The sequence below is a fragment of the Mixophyes fleayi genome, assembly GCF_038048845.1.
Source record: "Mixophyes fleayi isolate aMixFle1 chromosome 12 unlocalized genomic scaffold, aMixFle1.hap1 SUPER_12_unloc_2, whole genome shotgun sequence".
NCBI classification, from domain to species: domain Eukaryota; kingdom Metazoa; phylum Chordata; class Amphibia; order Anura; family Limnodynastidae; genus Mixophyes; species Mixophyes fleayi.
The window spans coordinates 645,570-667,338 of NW_027445896.1; the positions used below are offsets into that span (position 1 = coordinate 645,570).

General features: G+C 39.5%; 1 protein-coding gene across 4 annotated transcripts in view; it reads right to left on the reverse strand.

The window, feature by feature from the left end:
• Positions 1 to 9,643: 9,643 nt before the first annotated feature.
• Positions 9,644 to 21,769, reverse strand: part of LOC142112083 (SLAM family member 5-like) — a 346,313-nt gene continuing 334,187 nt past the window's right edge. Inside the window, exon 6 of one of the 4 annotated variants that reach the window (XM_075193929.1) lies at positions 9,644 to 9,853. In XM_075193929.1, coding sequence (XP_075050030.1) covers positions 9,752 to 9,853 — 102 coding nt within the window. In that variant the 3' untranslated portion in view covers positions 9,644 to 9,751. The remainder of the gene's footprint in view (positions 9,854 to 21,769) is intronic. The other 3 variants (XM_075193928.1, XM_075193926.1, XM_075193927.1) reach the window with 3 other exon arrangements.

Sequence of the window (21,769 nt, forward strand, 5' to 3'; positions counted from 1 at the left end):
GTTCCGAAAATCGATCTGCACAAAATTTCACAGTAACTTCCCATAGATTGTAAGCTTGCGAGCAGGGCCTTCTCACCTCTTTGTCTGTTTTACCCAGTTTGTTTATTAGTTTATTATGTTTGTCCCCAATTGAAAAGCGCTACGGAATATGTTGGCGCTATATAAATAAATGATGATGATGATGATCATGAACTTCGCATATGATTAACTGCAAGATTTGAAACTCGCAATGTAAACAGAATTAAATATTGGGACATATTTTGGATGACGTCAGCAGAAATACACACTAGGGGAAGGTAGAGCAGATGCACCAGCAACTTGGTGATTTGCAGGCAGGTGGTATAGGTTGTGTTATAGGGTAGAACCGTACACTTAGTGGATGGGCAGCATCGGTTGCTAGGGCTGAGTGTCACAGTTGGAAAGGCTGTATTTGCTTCATAGTAGCCTAACTGCTTGGGTTGGCTGCTGTGGTGTCCCCCAAACTTTTGTTAAATAAAAAATAAACAAGTTTAATTAAAATAATCAGGGGGACACTATTATTGATTATGATTATGAAGGGGGCACTATAATTAATTTAGATCATCAAATAGGCACCATTATTTATTTAGATCATCAAATGAGCACCGTTATTTATTTAGATCATCAAGGGTCCTAGTAACGTAGTATATTTAGAAACGTGATTGAAAATTTGTTTAGTAAATAACTCTATGAATTTTAGAGCATAGGGCCTTAAGTGCCCTGGGCCCCCCAAATAAGCAGTGTGGCAGTTACTGGCAGAGCGGAGGGGCTAGCAAGGAAAGTGGGTAGAAGTGAGATTGGTGGGATTGGATGAGAGCTTTGTAGGGATCTAATGTAGCACCTGGCAGAGAGGGACAGCAGAGATAGACATCAGAGACAGCAGGAGAGAATAACAAGGCAGGCAGCAAAATTGACGATAGACTTGAGAGGGGGAGGTGAGGCAACCATGGATTCAGAAAACAATTTCAGTCTTTGAAATATTGAGTTCAAGAATGCACTGGGAAATCCAAGATCAGATGGGGGAGAGACAGCAGGAGCCACGAGACATAAGAGAAGGAGAGAGGTCAGGAGAGGAAAAAGAGATTTTGATGTTGTCAGAAACATATCCTTCTACTTAATACCGACCTAAAAATGTATGCTAGGTTGTTAGCCGATCGTCTGAATCCCTTCTTACCACAGTTGATCCACCCGGACCAGGTGGGTTTCATACTGGGTAGCCAGGCGTCCAACACACGGCGCATTTTAAATGTGATAGACCTTTTGTCTGAGACCGGAGAGGAGATCGTTATGCTTTCTCTGGATGCAGAGAAAGCATTTGATAGGCTCCATTGGCTCTATATGAAAGAGGTTTTACTTAAATTTGGTATTCAGGGCATGAGGCCTTACCTATTAATATACCGCAATCCTCATTATCGTTTTTGCAAAAGAAATTTCAGTTTGTCTGGGTAAAAGACTCTTTGCTGTATCTGGGTATACATGTTCCCTCTACCTTGTCCACTGTATTTGAAACTAATTTCACTCCAATCTTTTTGCAGCTTTCTTCCCTAACTAAGAATTGGCTTAACTTTGAGGTCTCTTGGCTGGGTCCCATAGCTGTTTTTAAAATGATGTTACTACCTAAACTGATGTATATTTTTCGCACTATTCCCTATACTGTACCTAAAAGATTGATGGCCCGATTTCATACGCTAATGATGTCATGTGTGTGGCGGCAGAAACGCCCCCTTCTCTCCCATAAACGTATGGCCCTATCTAAACAACGCGGGGGTCTGATGCTTCCTAACTTAACTCACTACCCAGAGGCTTGCATATTGAGCCACCTGCGGCATTGGGTACTCCCTCCTACCTCAAAGCCATGGGTGGATTTGGAGAGAGCCTTGTGCCCTAGCTACTCGCTGTTGGATCTTCTCTGGACACCCAGGCCGGCTCGCCCATCTGTTGTATACAGGTTACGGTCCATCTCGGATGCCATGCAGGTGTGGGATAGAATCATTGGGTTGCATGCCAACTTTGTACTCCCATCTCGTAATCTCTCTCTCCAGGCAGTGGGTCAACTCATCTCAGATCTAAACCTTGCTGTTTTGAAAGCCAGAGGGATTTCTTCAGTATCAGATTTGTTTGCCCAAGGCCTTTTTCTTTCCTTTTCTCAGCTCCAAGATCGCTACAGCCTGCCATCCTCAGAAACATATAGATACTTGCAAATCAGACATTGGGTCAGAACTGTCTCTAGGACCCCCTAGTCTCTTATTTCGCTCCCATTGTCTGTCATAAACAGACTAACAAAGAGTAGAGGTGGAATAACGTTTTGGTATCACTACATGTACTCTCTGATTCCCCCAACTAAAACCCCTGCACAAACCCAGTGGGAAACGGATGTGAATTTAAGGCTCACTGAGCAACAATGGGAAAGAATTTATGTAACTTCCTACCGTATGTCCAAATGCATTAACCATACAGAGATACAGGTCAAACTTCTCAACCGGCTGTACCTTCCCCCGGAGCTGTTACACAGGTTCTGGCCAAGTCAATCAAAATTTTGCTGGCGCCAATGTACCCAAATAGCCGGTACTTTCCATGTTTTCTGGGCTTGCCCAGTGAATCTGCCGCTGTGGGGCGAGGTATTTGCTCTGATCTCAACTGTCTTAAAGACTCCTGTCGCCCTAGACCCAGCCCTGGCTCTTCTCCATGTCTACCCGACTTCCATTACGAAGCACGATCGCTACCTCTTGGGCCATATATTGATAGCTGCTAGAGCAACAATAGCACAAAACTGGAAGTCTCAGGCACCCCCCACCACTGCCCAAATCATCTCTAAGATACAATATAGTTTTGAGATGGAAACAACAGATACGCCCTACACACATCTTCAGTAGGTCAAAATGAAGGTTGATATGTGTCACGGGCACTAGGAGTCTTTACCCAGTATCACCCGCTGATGGTCTTGTCAGAGCAGTTGAGTTGGTATATGATACTCTGATGGCAGGGTGATAATGGAACTGGAAACAGCAGATGGTTAGAGAATGCTCAGAAAGTCTATGACTAGCAGCACTGGTAAACAATAGGTAACTGAACACGAGGATCTGGATGGACAAGGACACGTGAGGGTAGTCAGTGGTCTGCGCACGGCAAGTTGTACCACTGCTATAGTGAGAAGAATATCCAGGAGTAATAAGGAGGTGGAAGTCAGCGGTCTGCGTATAGCAAGTTGTACCGCTGTCTGTAGTGAAGGAATGGAATCCAGGTGAAGGTAACAGGAAAGTCAGTGGTTTGCGTGTAGCAAGTTGTACCACTGCTTATGTGAGAGGATATATGCAACTGGTGACACAGGGAAACAGGAATCAGTGGTTTGCCTCTAGCAAGTTGTACCACTGAATATATATGTGAGGAAGGACACGAGGAGATAAATGCAATGCAGAGTCTACACGGGTACACTGAACTTGATCCCACGTTGAACTGCACACAATAATAATAATGAATGAACAGCACTGCACAGATAAACAAAGTCACTAGAATAGTCCAGCAAAAGGAAACACAGTCAATAATAGCAATAGTCTCAGAGGATGGAAACTCCGGAGGAGAACAACTCAGTCCAGATGGATATGCAATACACCAGCACAGTCAATGAGAAGTATGCATACCGTGGTTCAGATGAGCAGGCTGTTAGAGATAGCTGCAGGGATACCTGAGCGGCAGGGAACAGACGAGATGAGAAGTCCTTGCAGAATGGAAGCGGCAGGTAGGTGCAGCGCACTGTAGGTAGGCCAGCAAGGACGACAAATACTCAGGAAGCAGTAGTATATCGAATTGAACAGCAGGAGACCATGGGAGAGTTGAAGCGATGTAGCAGAGCTGGAAGCCGAGGACTCGATGCTAACAGGCAAGTTGACACAAATGGACACACTGTAGAAGCAGTAGGCAGCGGGTCAGCTGACGGCAGGTAGAATGCAGACTGGAGCGCTGAGACGAGCAGGACTCTGTAGACACGCTGAAGTAGCTAACAGGAATCAGCTGGAACAGTAGCGATGTAACACAGGAGAGTTTGAAGTAATCTGTAACTGTAGATATACGGAGACAGCGGATAGGAATCAGCTGCTGGAGTCACGATGAAACACAAGAGAGTTTGCAGTAATCTGTAACTGTAGATACACGGAGGCAGCGGATAGGAATCAGCTGCTGAAGACACTAGGAACATGAGGAATAGAAGTGGTCTGGAAACCACAAACGGCAAACAGGTATCAGCATCAGCTGAACACACGAGCAGGCACTGGAACACCTTCAGAGACTCATGAGGAATGAGACTCCAAGATCAGGCCACGTGGTATTGACCACAGGTGCTTAATATAGGGAGTGTTGCCTGATCAGCCAATTAAGTTAAAGGAACAGAACTGAAGGTTAAAAGGGACTGCACATGCGCAGTACCTCATTATAATGGATGGGCACGGTTCCTAGCTACCTTAGAAGTAGCACTCACAGTCCGGTGAGTGACAATATGTTTTGCTGTATCATTTTTTTTCTTTTTCTTTTACCACTTAATGTTAAATGTACATTGTTTATATAGTGTGCCTTATTTTAATCAAGTGATTCCTTTCCCCATGCGCGGGGACCGCCTAGGTGTTATCCTTTGTCTGTATTCTTTTCTCCCCCTCTTTTTTTTCTGTACCCCATATATCTTTGAAAATGTTCAATAAAAATATTGATGAAAAAAAAAAAGAGACATATCCTTCATATGTTTTGGTCATGTCCGGTATTACAGCCCCTGTGGATTGAGGTATTCAAGCTACTAAGTATGATCATTGGCCACCTGGTCCACCCGTCCCTTAAATTGGCCCTTCTACACCATTACACAGCTTCAATTCCGCAATGGGACAGATATGTGATGGGACAGGTCCTTATAGCTACTAGAGCGGCTATTGCCCAGACATGGAAACAACCTTTACAACCTCCATTGTCAAAGATTATCTTTAAAATAAATTTCAGTTTTGAAATGGAAACACTCTGTACGCCTTACTCTACGGCAGCTGCCTCTCCATTAGTGAAGTGGCGTGCTTGGCATATCTGTGACTGAGGGGGAGGGAGCACTAACACGAGACTCACAACAGAGCAATGGGGTTATGTCCTCAAGCTTATAGACTTTAGCCAACCTAAAGAGTCCCATCGCTTTGGTTAAATACTTGGGTAAGCACTTGGATTATGTAAGGAAAAACTTGCTGGCTCTTCCTGCCTGCTCCTTTGTTACATCATACTAAAATAGTTTTGATGTGTATCTATTTGTCAAACCATGCATTTTATGATATATTGTTGCCTTCCATACCCACTATGTACCCCCTCCCTTTCTTCCCTGATTTTTTTGTCCTTCCCCTTCCATTTTTTTTCTGTTCCCCTAAAAAATTCTTTAAAATCTAATAAAAATGTTAAAGTAAAAAAAGAAGAAGATTGAATTATCCTTTAATGAAGGTTTGAGAACACTACACATTGCCTTAATGCAGAACAGTCTAATATCTTACTCAAATTCAAGTTTTATAAAAAAAGTCTAAGTTAGACAACTGAACAAGTTTAAAAACAGTAAGGAACCGGTGATGATAGATCTTCCCATCTATATTCTTATGTTACAATATAGTCAGGGCTCATATAAATATCATACTTGTGGTTATATTATGTACATGCTATTCATATAAAGCAAAAATGTATTTAACAAAAAAATAATAGTGGATTAGCGCCTGCTATCGCCTTTGATAGTTTCTATTCTATTATATCTTTTATATTTGGATATTTGGAATCCCACACCCAAGATCATTAGTGGTAAAAAAAACTAAAATACAATCAAGGTGGTGTGGGTGGTGTACAGGTGATGCAGCATTTAAGCGCTACGGAATATGTTGGCGCTATAAAAATAAAGGATGATAATGAGTGAACACCTGGAAAAGATATGGAAAAGAGGTACTAAGTGGGAGCAATGGTAGTTCCCCTAGATTCCTATATGGGAGCAGACAAGACTCCCATAGCCGTTTTTTTATTTCCTCTCTACTGTCATATGTTTTCTGTGATGCAGAAGTGATATAAATTCGTATAAGCTGCAATTCTATCCTTTCAAATAAAAAGCCAATACATATCAAACAAAATTGCACAAGTATAATTGCTTTTTTTGTGTGCAAGCGAAGTGTGGGAAAAAAAAAGATGTACACCAAACTCTACACTAGCCTTCCTTCTTCATCCTGTTTGTAAAGTGCCTGCAGATCAAACACTGTTAGCATGATGGGTGCCCACGTCTAGACTATACAGGGCAGTGACCTCATCTGTGCCCAGACACAGTGGTTTATACTACCTCTTGGATGCAAGTAGGACACGTAAACAAAATATATTATAAAAACAAAATAACTTCTGGTAAAACCGTGCCTTATATATATGAGATAACTAAAAAAAACAAACATAAACAAATCATGTCTATTGGTAATATTCATTTTACCATACATATTTGCAGATTTTCCCGACAGCCCATTTTTATGGCAGCTTCCGGTCCACCTCCTCTCCATCCTTTAGCATTTGTTACTTTTAATCTTTTGTCTCCGAAAATGTGGAACAATGATTTCTAAAGCGGAATACTGCAGCATGCAAACATCACAAGTTTAACGTCTTTAACAATATATAATGATACAGAGGAGAATGAACATGTTTTTTTTTTAACTATATTGTAAAACTCAAAACTTCTAACTAAATCACAAACCAGCATCGCAAACACTTCAGTGAGTTTCTAAAAAGAGCAGAGTGCCTTATTGGTGGCGTCATTGTAGTACAGAGGGAGGGGTTACAGCCCCTGTAGCTTTGGCTGTTTCTGGAAAAGAAGAACTAAAATGAACAGTGTCAAGTACAGTATTATACAGTATATCACTGGTGAACGGACATGAATCTACTTAACTTACTCCTGTTTTCTGAAGGTAAGAAGCTTTTTTTTTCTTTTTTGTTAATGTCTTCTCATAGTGATTAGATTAGTTAATGCCAACAAACAAAAAAACCAAAACATTAACACACCAAAAAAGCAATGCTCAAATTGAATATAATGTGTAGCAAATAACTACTTTAACTGCAATGTATTGTAAATAATGTATTGTAATGTATTGTATTGATAACAATGCCTCTGTTCATAAAAATAATTAAAAGCCCATTATTAGTCAGGTTTCATAGTTAAAGTTATTTTCCACTTTAAGCATGACTTTTACTAACTTTTTTTTCACAATAGTAGCACTTTAAAGACTTAGGCTGGGTACACACTACAGAAAATTTCTCCCGATGCAATATCGTTAAGGATTTTACCAACCACTGAATGTCCCGATCAGCAGCCGATTTCTGTGTACACACTATACACGTTTTACATGATTTACCTTCAGATCTGTGCTCTTCATCTGTCATAACCATCGGCTGAAAAGATGGTGACTCTGCACACTGCATAGAGATCTATGGACACTGCCGGTCCTGAGTGCTTACACACTGCAGGATTGGAACGACATTGTTCCATCATTGAACGAGATTTTTAGTTTGGTTTAAAAATCAAATTATATGATACAATGAGTTTTGGAACGATAATCATTCATCGTTGGAGCATAAACACTAATGCGATATCGTGCCGAACGGTCGTTTATTGTGTGATTGTCTCAATAATCGGCTACACCCTGTACTGTGTACCCAGCCTTAGAGTCACTGTGATGGATCTCCCCTGCCCACCCACCAAAGCATTATTATTGGTAAGTTAGGAGACTAAGTAAAACACATAGTGGAAAATACCTTTGTTAATTAATACCAGGTACCATTTCATATTGGAAATTCCCTTTAACAGAAACTGTTTTTACTATAATTATGTTCCATTTTAGGCAGATTTTATGGGAAAAATTTAAGGGGGTATGTTTACTATGCTATGGATTAGTACAATCGCCGATTCCCGACGCTTTGACCTAATTTACGGCACTTTTATTAAAGACGAAGCCCATTGGGTGTTGTCTGTAATAAAATTGCTTTCGGAAGAAAAGAAGGTCGAAGCGTCGGGAATTGGCAAGAATTTCTGCCCAGAAAGTCTTTTGTGTATTGTCTGCATATTGGTATTATAATTATACTTTGTTACCAATGCACTATATCCATCATCTTACATTTTTGCACTATCATTTTTTTAGATTATAGAAGTAATTGTTACTTTTGATTCCCATAGAGTATTAAGGATAGCCTCTAATTTTCCAATTGGTAATTGTCAATTGGTAATTGGTAATTATAATTTTTTCACTTGCACTGTAGGAAGTGCAGAGACAGACAATTATTTAACATCAAAACCCAAACATATAAAACAGCAAAGTATATATCACAATAACACAAAACTTACAACATTTTGAAAATGAAAAGTAAAATAGTTCTGTAGATTCCGATCATTCTAATTACAAAGTGTGAGAAAAATATTTATTTGCAATTACATCTGTTTAGATAGGGGTACAGTACATGCTCAAAATGTACATGAGGATTAGGCGGCTGTGTTAATAATGCAAAAGGTACAAGATGAGTTATTATCAAATGGAATCAACATGTCTACAAGTTGAAAATTAAATTTTACAGTATAGACTGTACCGTGATTAGCATATGTAACTGAGATGTAAGCCTAAACTTGAACACCTAAGAGAACATTTAATTGCTTGGAAAATACCAGGTACACGAGTACAAAATGAGAACGGACTTTTTGCCATAGATCTGGGTTCGAGAACATGCTATAGCATTTCTAATAGCTAAATAGTGCCCATCTGGATATAACCTGATTGTATAAAAAAAAATACTTATTAGCCAAAACTGTACTCAACATATTTGCTCGTGAGAAGTATTTTGGTAAGAAGATTTTCTCATTCAATTCATGGGAATAAAGGGGCATTTCAGCAACTTTAACACATGTATGTGCCCTATTTGAGACATGTTGAGTCAAAATGTTTGAGATTAGCCAAAAATATTTAAAAAAAATAATCTTCTGGACGTAGCATAAATCATTTGCAAGCTATGAAATATTCTTCAACACTGAAGAATGAAGCCTGAACAACTTATTTAAGCCAAAATACAATATTTTCAAAGCATATAGAAACAGATTAAGTATTTATAGTTGAAAAGACAGAGTGTAATGTACAACAGTAGACGGGTGATTTAAATGTACAAGAAGCTGTTTGAAAGTGATAACAACTGGTGTAGTGTCATCCGTTACAGCTCTGTTTTTGCTCGGTTAAATTTTAGTCAAGGTGGCAAATAGATTAAATCCCTATTAAATATCTATGAATCTATCTATGCACATTGTTTTTTCTTTTTTTAAACAAATAATAGACGTATTATAGTTAGGGATGAGCGCACTCGGATTTATGAAATCCGAGCCCACCCGAACGTTGCGGATCCGAGTCGGATCCGAGACAGATCCGGGTATTGGCGCCAAATTCAAATGTGAAACTGAGGCTCTGACTCATAATCCCGTTGTCGGATCTTGCGATACTCGGATCCTATAAATTCCCCGCTAGTCGCCGCCATCTTCACTCGGGCATTGATCAGGGTAGAGGGAGGGTGTGTTAGGTGGTCCTCTGTCCTGGTAGATCTCGTGCTGTGCTGTTTAGTTCTGTGCTGTGCTGTTTAGTTCTGTGCTGTTCTGTGCTGTGCTGTGCTGTGCTGTGCTGTGCTGTGTTCTGCAGTATCAGTCCAGTGGTGCTGTGTGCTGTGCTCTGTCCTTCTGAGGTCAGTGGTGCTGCTGGGTCCTGTGCTGTGTCCTGTTCAGTCCAGTGGTGCTGTGTCCTGTGCTCTGTGCTTCTAAGGGCATAGTTATTTCCCCAATATTCCCCTGTGTTTAAAAAAATAAAAAAAAGTTTTTTAAAAAAATACCAAAAACTACTTTAATTTTTTTTAATTACCACAAAATTTGCACAACCAATCCTGCAGTATAAGCCCATTGGTACTGCAATGTTACCAAGTTCACACATTCAGCAGTAAAAGTCCAGTGGTACTGCAATATTACAAAGTTTACACATTCTGCAGTATCAGTCCAGTGGTGCTGTGTCCTGTGCTCTGTCCTGCTGAGTTCCGTAGTGCTGCTGGGTCCTGTGCCGTGTCCTGTTCAGTCCAGTGGTGCTGTGTCCTGTGCTCTGTGCTTCTAAGGGCATAGTTATTTCCCCATTATTCCCAAGTTTTTAAAAAATAAAAAAAAAGTAAAAAAAAAAAAAAAATTAAAAAAAAAAAAATATATATAATAATTATAACCAAATTTGCAAAACCAATCCAGCAGTATAAGTCCATTGGTACTGCAATATTACAAAGTTCACACATTCTGCAGTATCAGTCCAGTGGTGCTGTGTCCTGTGCTCTGTCCTGCTGAGTTCCGTAGTGCTGCTGGGTCCTGTGCCGTGTCCTGTTCAGTCCAGTGGTGCTGTGTCCTGTGCTCTGTGCTTCTAAGGGCATAGTTATTTCCCCACTATTCCCAAGTTTTTTAAAAATAAAAAAAAAGTAAAAAAAAATAAAAAATTAAAAAAAAAAAATATATATAATAATTATAACCAAATTTGCAAAACCAATCCAGCAGTATAAGTCCATTGGTACTGCAATATTACCAAGTTCACACATTCTGCAGTATCTTGTGCTACATATAATGGAGACCAAAAATTTGGAGGATAAAGTAGGGAAAGATCAAGACCCACTTCCTCCTAATGCTGAAGCTGCTGCCACTAGTCATGACATAGACGATGAAATGCCATCAACGTCGTCTGGCAAGCACGATGCCCAATCTCCTAGTACAGGGCATGTAAAATCCAAAAAGCCCAAGTTCTCAAAAAACAGCAAAAAAAGAAACTTAAAATCATCTGAGGAGAAACGTAAAGTTGGCAATATGCCAATTACGACAAGTAGTGGCAAGGAACGGCTTAGGCCCTGTCCCGTGTTCATGACTAGTGGTCCAGCTTCACCCAAGGATCTAAGCCCTCCTCCCCCCCCCTACAAAAAATTTAAGAGAGTTATGCTGTCAGCAACAACAACAAAACAGCAAAGAACTCTGCCTTCTAAACAGATGACATCACAAATCCCCAAGGCGAGTCCAAGGGTGTTGTTGGTTGTGAACCCTGACCTTCCCATCACTGTACGGGAAGAGGTGACTCCATCCAGCATTTGCAGCACGCCCTCTGCATATGCTGGAAGGATCACCCACAGTCCAGTTACAGATTTGGCTAATGAAGGTGTGAATGTTGTACACTGGGAGGAGGATATTGATGTAGCTGGCGCTGAGGAGGATGTTGATGATTATGATGCAGACAGATACCAAATTGCATTTCTCAATTTCTATTTATATTCTAGATTATATAACGGCTGAAAAGTTTTCTGTTTTACTCCTAGTGGAGAGGGGATCTGATGCAGACAGATACCAAACTGCCTTTGTCCATTTCTTTGTATATTTGAATTGCTAGTTCTACAGTCTATGCAGGCTGCTTTATTTATATTCAACTACAAGTGTAGGGCGGGGGGGGGCATAGATAGCCACCAAAGTAACGTGGTCCATTTAATTTCACTTTCTAGCTCCACAGTCTGTGCAGCCTGCTTTTTTTTATCTTCAAAGTATTTATATTTACAAGCCTTGCAATCTAAATTTACTAGAGGTAGTGACGTGGTAGAACTCCAAAAGGCAGTTTGGAAGCCCCTGTACAAACTGGCTCTATTTTACCTGAGTTGTCCCCCCTCCAGTGTGTACTCGGAAAGAGTTTTTAGTGCAGCGGGGAACCTGGTCAGTGAGCGGCGAAGGAGGTTGCTTCCTCACAACGTTGAAAAAATGATGTTTATAAAAATGAATAATCAATTCCTCAATGAAGTACAGCACTGCCCTCCAGATACTACAGAGGGACCTGTGGTTGTGGAGTCCAGCGGGGACGAATTGATAATGTGTGATGAGGAGGAAGTACACACTGTAGGGGGAGAGGAATCAGAGGTTGAGGATGAGGACGACATCTTGCCTCAGTAGAGCCTGTTTAGTCTGTACAGGGAGAGATGAATAGCTTTTTTGGTGTGGGGGCCCAAACAAACCAATCATTTCAGCCAAAGTTGTTTGGTAGGCCCTGTCGCTGAAATGATTGGTTTGTTAAAGTGTGCATGTCCTATTTCAACAACATAAGGGTGGGTGTGAGGGCCCAAGGACAATTCCATCTTGGAACTTTTTTTTTTGCATTATATGACCAATCAACAGTCGTTTGCCATGTTCAAAAAGTAAAACCAAATTTAAAAAAATTCAAGAAATTAAACCAAAAGTAAAATGCCGTGTCATAATTTAAAACAAGAGGTATTGACGTGCTCTAAAACTACTGTATTGTTGTTTATATTTTATAAACACTACACTTGAAAGCTTGAGTCTTTCAATAAAAAAGTAACTGTCCATTGCACGAATATTTGCAACAGGGACAATTTTAGGGTTAAGAAAGTCAACTAATAACACTTCGACGCTGTCTGTCTTTATAAACACTACACTTGGAAGTTGGAGGAGGTATTGTGGCCCTGGCACCAAATTTACTACCGGGGCCACTCCACTGTGCAGTCCATATTTATGTGTATCAGATATTAAACAACGGTGACAGTTGATGCCCAATTTTTTAATTATATTGTGGCCTCGGTACCAAATTGTGTACCGGGGCCACCACACTACGCAGTCCAGATACTTGTTTGGTGGAATTCAGACCAGTTGAGGGTTTTATTATTATATTGTGGGGACCACTCTATCTATACCACACTACAACTCTATACCACTCTATTTAATACTTTAATTCTATTTAATACTTTAACTCTATTTCATACTTTAATTCTATTTAATACTTTAATTCTATTTCATACTTTAATTCTATTTAATACTTTAATTCTATTACTAATTACCATAAAGAGGAACTGCCGCTTCTATTTAATACTTTAATTCTATTAGTAGTTACCATAAAGAGGAACAAAATAAACCAATTTTACCAAAAGTATAATATGACTTAGACTTACAAACACTACACTTGAAAGATGGTGCCTTTAAATGAAAAAGTCAGTCTTCATTGCACGACTATGTGCAACAGGGACAGTTTTTTGGTTTACAAAGTCAACCAATAACACTTGGACCCTGTCTGTCTTTAACATACTTGATGGGATCTCAATGACGAATTGTCTGTACCATGTTTGGAGGAGGTATTGTGGCCCCGGTATCAAATTGGGTACCGGGGCCACCCCACTACGCAGTCCAGATACTTGTTTGGTGGAATTCTGACACGTGGAGGGTTTTTTAATTATATTGTGGCCTCGGTACCAAATTGTGTACCGGGGCCACCACACTACGCAGTCAAGATAGATAGATGCGTATCATAGATAAAGTACATTCAGTGGTGTGGGGCAAATTGAAAAATATTCAAAATGCACTGACATTATCAAAAACAAGAGGTTGTCACACGCTAAAACTCCAACATGTATATGATGGAGAGGATGGAGGAGCAGCCGTATGTGTAGTGTAATGCAGACCTGTTGAAGGTTTTTTTATATATTTTATTGTGGTGCCCAGTGCCCACTCCTCTAGGCAGTCCAGGTACATTTATTGGTGCGATTCATAAAAGTTCAGGGTTTTTAATATATTGTGGTGACCCACTCTTCTACGCAGTCCAGGTACATTTATTGGTGCGATTCATAAAAGTTCAGGGTTTTTAATATATTGTGGTGACCCACTCCTCTACGCAGTCCAGGTACATTTATTGGTGCGAATCATAAAAGTTCAGGGTTTTTAATATATTGTGGTGACCCACTCCTCTACGCAGTCCAGGTACATTTATTGGTGCAATTCATAAAAGTTCAGGGTTTTTAATATATTGTGGTGACCCACTCCTCTACGCAGTCCAGGTACATTTATTGGTGCGAATCAAACAAGTTGATGGTTTTCTTATTATATATATTGTGGTGACCCACTCCTCTACGCAGTCCAGGTACATTTATTGGTGCGATTCATAAAAGTTCTGGGTTTTTAATATATATTGTGGTGACCCACTCCTCTACGCAGTCCAGGTACTCTTATTGGTGCGAATCATAAAAGTTCAGGGTTTTTAATATATATTGTGGTGACCCACTCCTCTACGCAGTCCAGGTACATTTATTGGTGCGAATCATAAAAGTTCAGGGTTTTTAATATATATTGTGGTGACCCACTCCTCTACGCAGTCCAGAAAGATACCTTGTTGCAACGTTTTGGACTAATAACTATATTGTGAGGTGTTCAGAATACACTGTAAATTAGTGGAAATGCTTGTTATTGAATGTTATTGAGGTTAATAATAGCCTAGGAGTGAAAATAAGCCCAAAAACTTGATTTTTAAACTTTTTATGTTTTTTTCAAAAAAAATCCGAATCCAAAACCTTAAATCCGAACCGAGACCTTTCGTCAAGTGTTTTGCGAGACAAATCCGAACCCCAAAAATAACGAAAATCCGGATCCAAAACACAAAACACGAGACCTCAAAAGTCGCCGGTGCACATCCCTAATTATAGTTGGCATATTTTAAAATAATTTTTAGGAACACTTTGAGGATTATTTACTAAAATTGCTCAAAGGTGCAGAGCTATATGCAAAGGTGCCAATCTGCATAAAATAATATGTTTAACTATCCTTCGTGAGAGTTATTAATAGTATACAAAAATGCAATATGTATTAATTGATCCAGTGAAAAGTAAACGCCTGTTAGTTGCTATGGGTTGCTACATGTTTGGGTTTAAATTACACTATTACACAGTCTGCTTACATTTTGTTTATTTCTAGGAGACCTACAATCCATCTATCATCCTCTGTTAATGTGTAATTTTTTCAGTTTAGTGAATGCAACAGAGATTGGATGGAGGGCACAATACTATGCTATGAGGGTGTATTAGTGTGAATAGTGTTATCGGGGATAAGGTAAGCTTTAAAAAAAAGAGACAGGTTTCTAGAGAACGTCTAAAGATTTAAAGGCTGGGAGAAAGCCTGATTGAGCTTGGTAGCGTGGTAGGGAATTCCATAAGTGGGGGGCAGCACGGGAGAAGTCTTGTAGGTGGAAGTGAGAGGTGGTTACCAGAGACGAGACAAGGCGCAGGTCAGAGGTAGATCTAAGAGGGACGGTGGGAGAGTATTTCGATATGAGATTTGAGATGTATGAAGGGGTAGTGTTGTTGAGGGTTTTGTAGGTAAGGGTAAGTAATTTGAATCGGGTTCTGGAGCTCGAATAAGAGTTAACAATGTTGTTTCCACCATCACATTGTAAAACTGTAACAATGCATTTAAAATGTTAGAGGGCTGCACAATTTATTTCTCATACATTAACAAGTACAATAGATTGTGTAAAAGTTGCATGGAAAAAAGTTTGAACTAAAACAGGTGTAAAATGTTACTTTTCATTCGTTTTTAGCAGTGTCTCAGAACATTTGTCTGCAGGAGCCCTCAATTTGCAAGAAAAATAAATTATGTTAATTTGTGTTTTGCAAAGTGGTAACATTAGGGAACATTGAGATGAATCCCATTCTACATACATTGAGCTTCGGAGTTACTGTGATTTTTGTTAACTGTACCGTGCTGTCTCACCCTGAATCGTGTTCCTGTCTGTCCCTGTACGGCGCTACGGATAGCTAGTGGCGCCCTATAAATAAATAAAAATAATAATAATACATCAGAGTGTAAAGGATACAAGAAAAATCCTAATTGACCTAGCTTAAAAAGTTTCAGAATTCCCAAACTTTAGATATATTTATTGTAGAGTGGGGCACAATTTGCTTCTAAAACTCAGATGGAAAGTGCGTCCAAAAATACCCCACGCATTTTACCCTGGTATGTTAACCTGGACACATCTAAGCTACCAGTTGGTAACTTACACTAGTGATCTAGCGCCCGCAAGTTTTCAGTCTCCATATAGGCACAAGAGTCTCAGTCTACATAAGTTGCATTTGCCCCAATGCGCCCTTACACAACCCCTTCTTCCCCCGTTACACCTCTTCAATCGTAAAGTGCCGCAATTGGCCGTAGTCTACATAAGGCCTCAAACATAACTAGTGCTTTGTGGGCAAGCAGACAAGTAAAAGAACTTATTATGCGCTGAAAATGCAGTTTGCGTCCAACTGTACATGAGCCCCTGAATTTGTCCTTGCAAATATCTATTATTATTATTATTTATTTATTTATCAGGCGCCACAGATTCCGTAGCGCTGGATACAGAAGCAAGTAACAATTAGATGAGGTAATACATGTCAATAACTCAGATGAGTGTGAGTAATGCTATGGGGACTCAGAGCGCAGCAAAAGACGTGACAGGACGTACGAGGGACAGGAGACAGACGTGGGACAATAGGTAGAGAGGACACCGCCCGCGAGAGCTTACATTCTAAAGGGAGGGGTGGTGAGAAGCAGTAGGACCAACTGGGAGAAGATGGAGATGTCAGATGAGGAAGAGGAGGTGATGGTTAGAATGGTTAGGAGGCAGGCTGGGCTGGGGGACAGGGGGCATCTGCCCCCCATGGGTCAATCCCATAGTGGGCTACCTTGGGCTGAGTCTATGGGCCACCTGCATTTTTTTCCCTTAAGATGGTCTGCTGACTAGATTCTTACCTTCTGGGCTAAAATTTTCCAGCCCTCCCCCACTAGGGGGTGGTAGCATAGGCAAGCTTAGTTGAAAACTATTGACTTATAACTGCCTATCCATAGGTTTGGTAAAAGATTACTGACACAATAAATTTCTTTGTCTTATAAAAAAAAACTTTTTTTCACTTAAATACTACAGACACTGTGATAAAAATGATCTTAGTAAAATGTATTCTACTGTATTCTACTGTAATTGTGTCAGACAATTTGTCATGTTCCTTTAAATAAATATATCAATGGGTGTTGTTGAAATTATTTTACAATAAATATATTCAATATAATCACATTTGACTAATAAACTAGGTATTTTATTAATTAAGTTATTTTGAAAAGAGTAAAAACAAAAGATGTTGCAAGTTTAAATTATTAAACAAACAAATGACATTAGTCACGTTGGAGAGAATGCTTAATTTTAACATGAACTCAAAAATGGCTTTAGACACAACTGAAAACCGTACAGAAACTTACTGTCTGGAATATTGTTTTAACCAGTGAATCAACGCATTTAAATTAATAACAAATATAAATGACTACATTTACAAATGGTCTTAAATCATGATTCATAAGATCCACTCAGCTAAATTTTGTAAGTGTCTCTGAACATTTGAGTAGTCACTCACGCCCACATCACATACAGTGATACATTTATCAAAACAGATACAGTAACTGAGCAACAAAATACATTCTCTGCGCCACATTTGTAAAACAGTGTGTATTGCTTTGGATAAAACATAAACAGATCTGGGGGCATATTTACTAAACTGCGGGTTTTTAAAAGTGAAGATGTTTCCTATAACAACCAATCAGATTCTAGCTATCATTTTGTAGCATGTACTAAATAAATAATAACTACAATCTGATTGGTTGCTATAGGCAACATCTCCACTTCTTCAAACCCGCAGTTCAGTAAATATACCCTCAAAAGTTAAAGCAGCAAAACCATTAACATAAATCACTGTGGCAGGCTTCTTGAAAACGTTTTTTACCTTGGTCTATTTCTTCAGACTGCTATTAATGATGTATAATGCTGCAGGCATAGTGTAATGTGACTGCCATGGTAACCACAGTCACATGGCACATGATGCAGTCAGTACACAGGCTTTAGAAAGCCCCTCTGAGTCCACTTTGGTTTGTTTAATGCAAAATCTCCCTCTGCGTTAACATGACATGATGAGAGTCTTAGAGCACGTGGGGTAGATTTACTTCTAAAAAGGAAAAGTGAAGGTGTAGCCCATAACAACCAATCAGATTCTAGCTATCATGTATCTAGTACACGCTTGAATATTATAGACAGAATATGATTGCTTGTTATTGGCATTACCTCCACTTTTCCTTCTTAGAAGCTTTAGTAAATCTACCCCTGTGTTTCTGTAGCCGTGCCTGTGCCTGTCAGCCTTACTGGTTTTCCCTCCAGAGAGATTTTAAAAAGGAGATAATGATTTGTAGGAGAATAACTAAGAAAGCTGAATATGAGATGCATGATTAAAAGGTGCTATTGCCTCTAGTAACCATTAGATTCTAGTTATCATTTATTTAGTACATTCTACAAAATGACAGCTAGAATCTGATTGGTTGCTATAGGCAACATCTCCACTTTTCAAACCCGCAGGTTAGTAGATATACCCCATGATGTCATCATACTTGTTTCTATGTGATCCTTTTGTATGAGCTTTTTCTCACTGCACTAAGACTATCATAGTAGAAAAATATGTATGTATGTAATGTATCGGTGCTATACATGATACTATTTCATATAAAATGTTGAACTCTTATTTCGCAGTGATTGTTGCTCACACGGTTCTCTACCAACCTCAGGACATTGTGTATGCGGCTGTTAATACCACCACAGTCATCAACTGTGTGTCTGATAAAATTCTAGAAGGTGGAACTTGGCTCAACTGGTACCGAAAGAGCGGAAGAACAGGAGCAGCTACTCCATGGGTTAAATTGTGTTTTTATGATAATAATACAGACAAATATGCCTGTAAATATGATCAATACAAGGCTAAACTGGAGATTCCCAATACACAGACTAATGATTCTGGAGTTTATTTCTGTACATATTTTGCTAGTTCACGAGAATATGGCAACGGGACAACCCTAATTGCTGGAGGTAAGATATTGAATAATACATTTACGTTCATATGTCAACAGACCCAAGAAATGAGAGTTCTATATTTGGAGGCGCTATTATAGACACCAATGTATGGATTGCACCCTATTTAATTAAAATATAAAATTTAATTTCATATATTTAGAAGTAGAATTTCATTTGTATGGTAATAGTACATTGTTGCTGCAAAATATATTAAAATTGTAACATATTAAAGGCCCCTAGGGCCTGATTCAATAGTTATCTTATCTGCTGTTTTTTGCTTAATTTAAGCAAATTGACTCTGTGCATGCTCAGAAAAGAGAGATAAGAAGCAAAATCCACTGCGTAAGTGCAGAATTTCTTAAGTTAAGATGAAAATCCATCTTAACTTCACTCTTATCTCCCCGTTTCTTCTTAAAATAAGCAACTTAACTTTTGCACAAGATAAGATCACTAATGAATCAGGCCCTAGAAAATTAAAAACATTGGGGGTGAAGGAGATTGTTGTCCCCCAAAGATCCTCTATGTTCTTAATTTAGTCGAGTCAAGATAATCTTTCTAATGTATACAACATATAAATTTTATTTCATTCAACAGTGTCTAGATTAATACATTCAATAAGTGATATCATTTTATTTTCCTTGTTGGGCACTGTAGTTCTAAAGGCTCTTTTATTGTGCTGATAACATTCCACTCATAACATTTATAATAATATATCTTCGAAATAATTAATTTGTTTAGAGCAGCTGATCTTCTCTATAGTGGCAATAACCTTATTAATTCTGAATTTTCTATTATCTCTACCAATTGAGAGGTATTGGCTTATATTATAAGCGTTACTTTTTAGATGGGCACATTTTATTGCAACAGGCTCTGACTAATTAATTATAGAGCAAATTGTTCCATTGGCTGTAGATTTTTTATTATTAATTACACCATGTTGATGAATTAAAGCAAATGTTACTCCATACACTATAGGTTTTTTTGTTGCCACGTATTTATACATCATTAATTTATTTATTTCCTGATATAACATGCTCTCATTCAGCCTTATTTGGTCATTATTATTATAATTATCATTTATTTATAAGGCGCCACATGGTTTCCGTGGAGCCCAACACAATACAAGCACTGGATCAAACACGGTAATACAGTACAGAACAATAAACGAGTAATACCAAGACTTTAGAAGCTCCAGGCATAACAATTATAGTGAAGTTGGAGCAGAAGAAATGGTATAGAGACAGGAGGGAAGAGGACCCTGCTCATGAGAGCTTACATTCTAAAGGAAGGGCAAACAGACAGCGGGCACTTAGGGGAGTCAGGGGACCAAGTGCAGGAGGAGCAAGCAAGGGAACGGAGAGAGATAGGCAAAGAGACGAGCATGGAGAGAGGGTTAGGTGGATGGCTTGTAGGTTTGAGGAAGAGGTGAGTTTTAAGTGCCCACTTGAAGGAGTAGAAATTAGGGGACCAATGGGTGGAGCATGGAAGGTCGTTCCAGTGGAGGGGGACAGCTCGGGAGAAATCTTGGATTCAGGAATGGGAACAGGTGATCAGGGTTGAGGAGAGGCGACAGTCATTGGCCGAGCGTAGGGAGCTGGACGGAGTGTGAGTAGAGAGGTGGTCGGAGATGTAAGGGGCAGTCGAGTGGGAGAGGGCCTTGTTAGTGATGGTAAGGATTTTGAAAAGGATTCTGTAGGGAAAGGGGAGCCAGTGTAAAACAAGACAGAGAGGGAGTGGCGTGAAAGAAAGATGAGTCTCGCGGCCGCGAGGTGAGAGCAGGGGAGGCCGGTGAGGAGAAGGTTACAGTAATCAAGACGGGAAATGATGAGTGCATAGATGATGGTTTCGGTGGCATCCTGAGATAGGAAGAGCCGGATACGGGCAATATTACGAAGTTGGAAATGACAGGATTGGTCAAGGAATTGAATATTGGGGGCAAAAGAGAGGGAGGAGCTAAGGTTAATGCCCAGGCAGCGGAGGTGGGGAACAGAGGACATGGTGGTGTTGTTAACACTGATAGAGAGGTCATGGTGGAATGGGAATCTAGAAACAGGGAAGCCAATGTGTTCTGTTTGAGAAATGTTAAGTTTGAGAGAGCGTGAAGACATCTAAGAGGAGATGGCGGAGAGGCAGTCAGATACACGAGAGAGGAGGTGGGGGGAAAGATCAGGGGGTCAATATATCAAGCTGAGATTGTTTCAGCGGGTTTGAAAATTGGAGATGTTGTCTATAGCAACCAATCAGATTCTAGCTATCATTTACTTAGTAGATTCTACAAAATGACAGCTAGAATCTGATTGGTTGCTATTGGCAACATCTTCACTTTTTCAAACCCGCAGTTTAGTAAATATACCCCCTATAGTTGAATGTCATCAGCATAAAATGTCATCTTGGTCATGTGAAGCAACATACTCCCACCGTACTGACGATCCTGTATTCCCAATTGCTTCAATGCAGCTAAACAAATATTGCTTATGTCATTCATTATTGACTCGTGAAGTATCTAAAACTAATTGATATTGCTCTATTTTTCTCCTATTATTCTAATATGTGACTCCTATTGAGAATATTAGGATTGTATGTCCTTTTGTTAATAGGTTATGTATTGCCTACTATTTAGCATTTCTAACAGCCGCTTCAACAGAGAGGATTGATGTGCGGACATGTCCACATATCCCGGCGTACGTTTTACTAAAAAGGTTAATCATGGTGACACGTTATATCGGCAAATAATTGCAAACAAATGTAAGCAACAAATTCTCATTTGATATGTGGACAATAGTAAGCATAATAATGCCATAGTAGAAAAAACAGCCAGCATTTAACTTATGTTCAAAATAATAAACTAAGTTACACCCCTTACATTGTAACATGGTTTGTCCCGGAGAAAATATACTGGGTTTTTTTTGGCTTATTTTCCTTAATGACCCAGGCCCACTGTGGGTATTTATGTAACCCCCACCACCATAGAGAATGCTTTTGCACTAATCTTGGCCATATGTCCTCACATCTAAAAC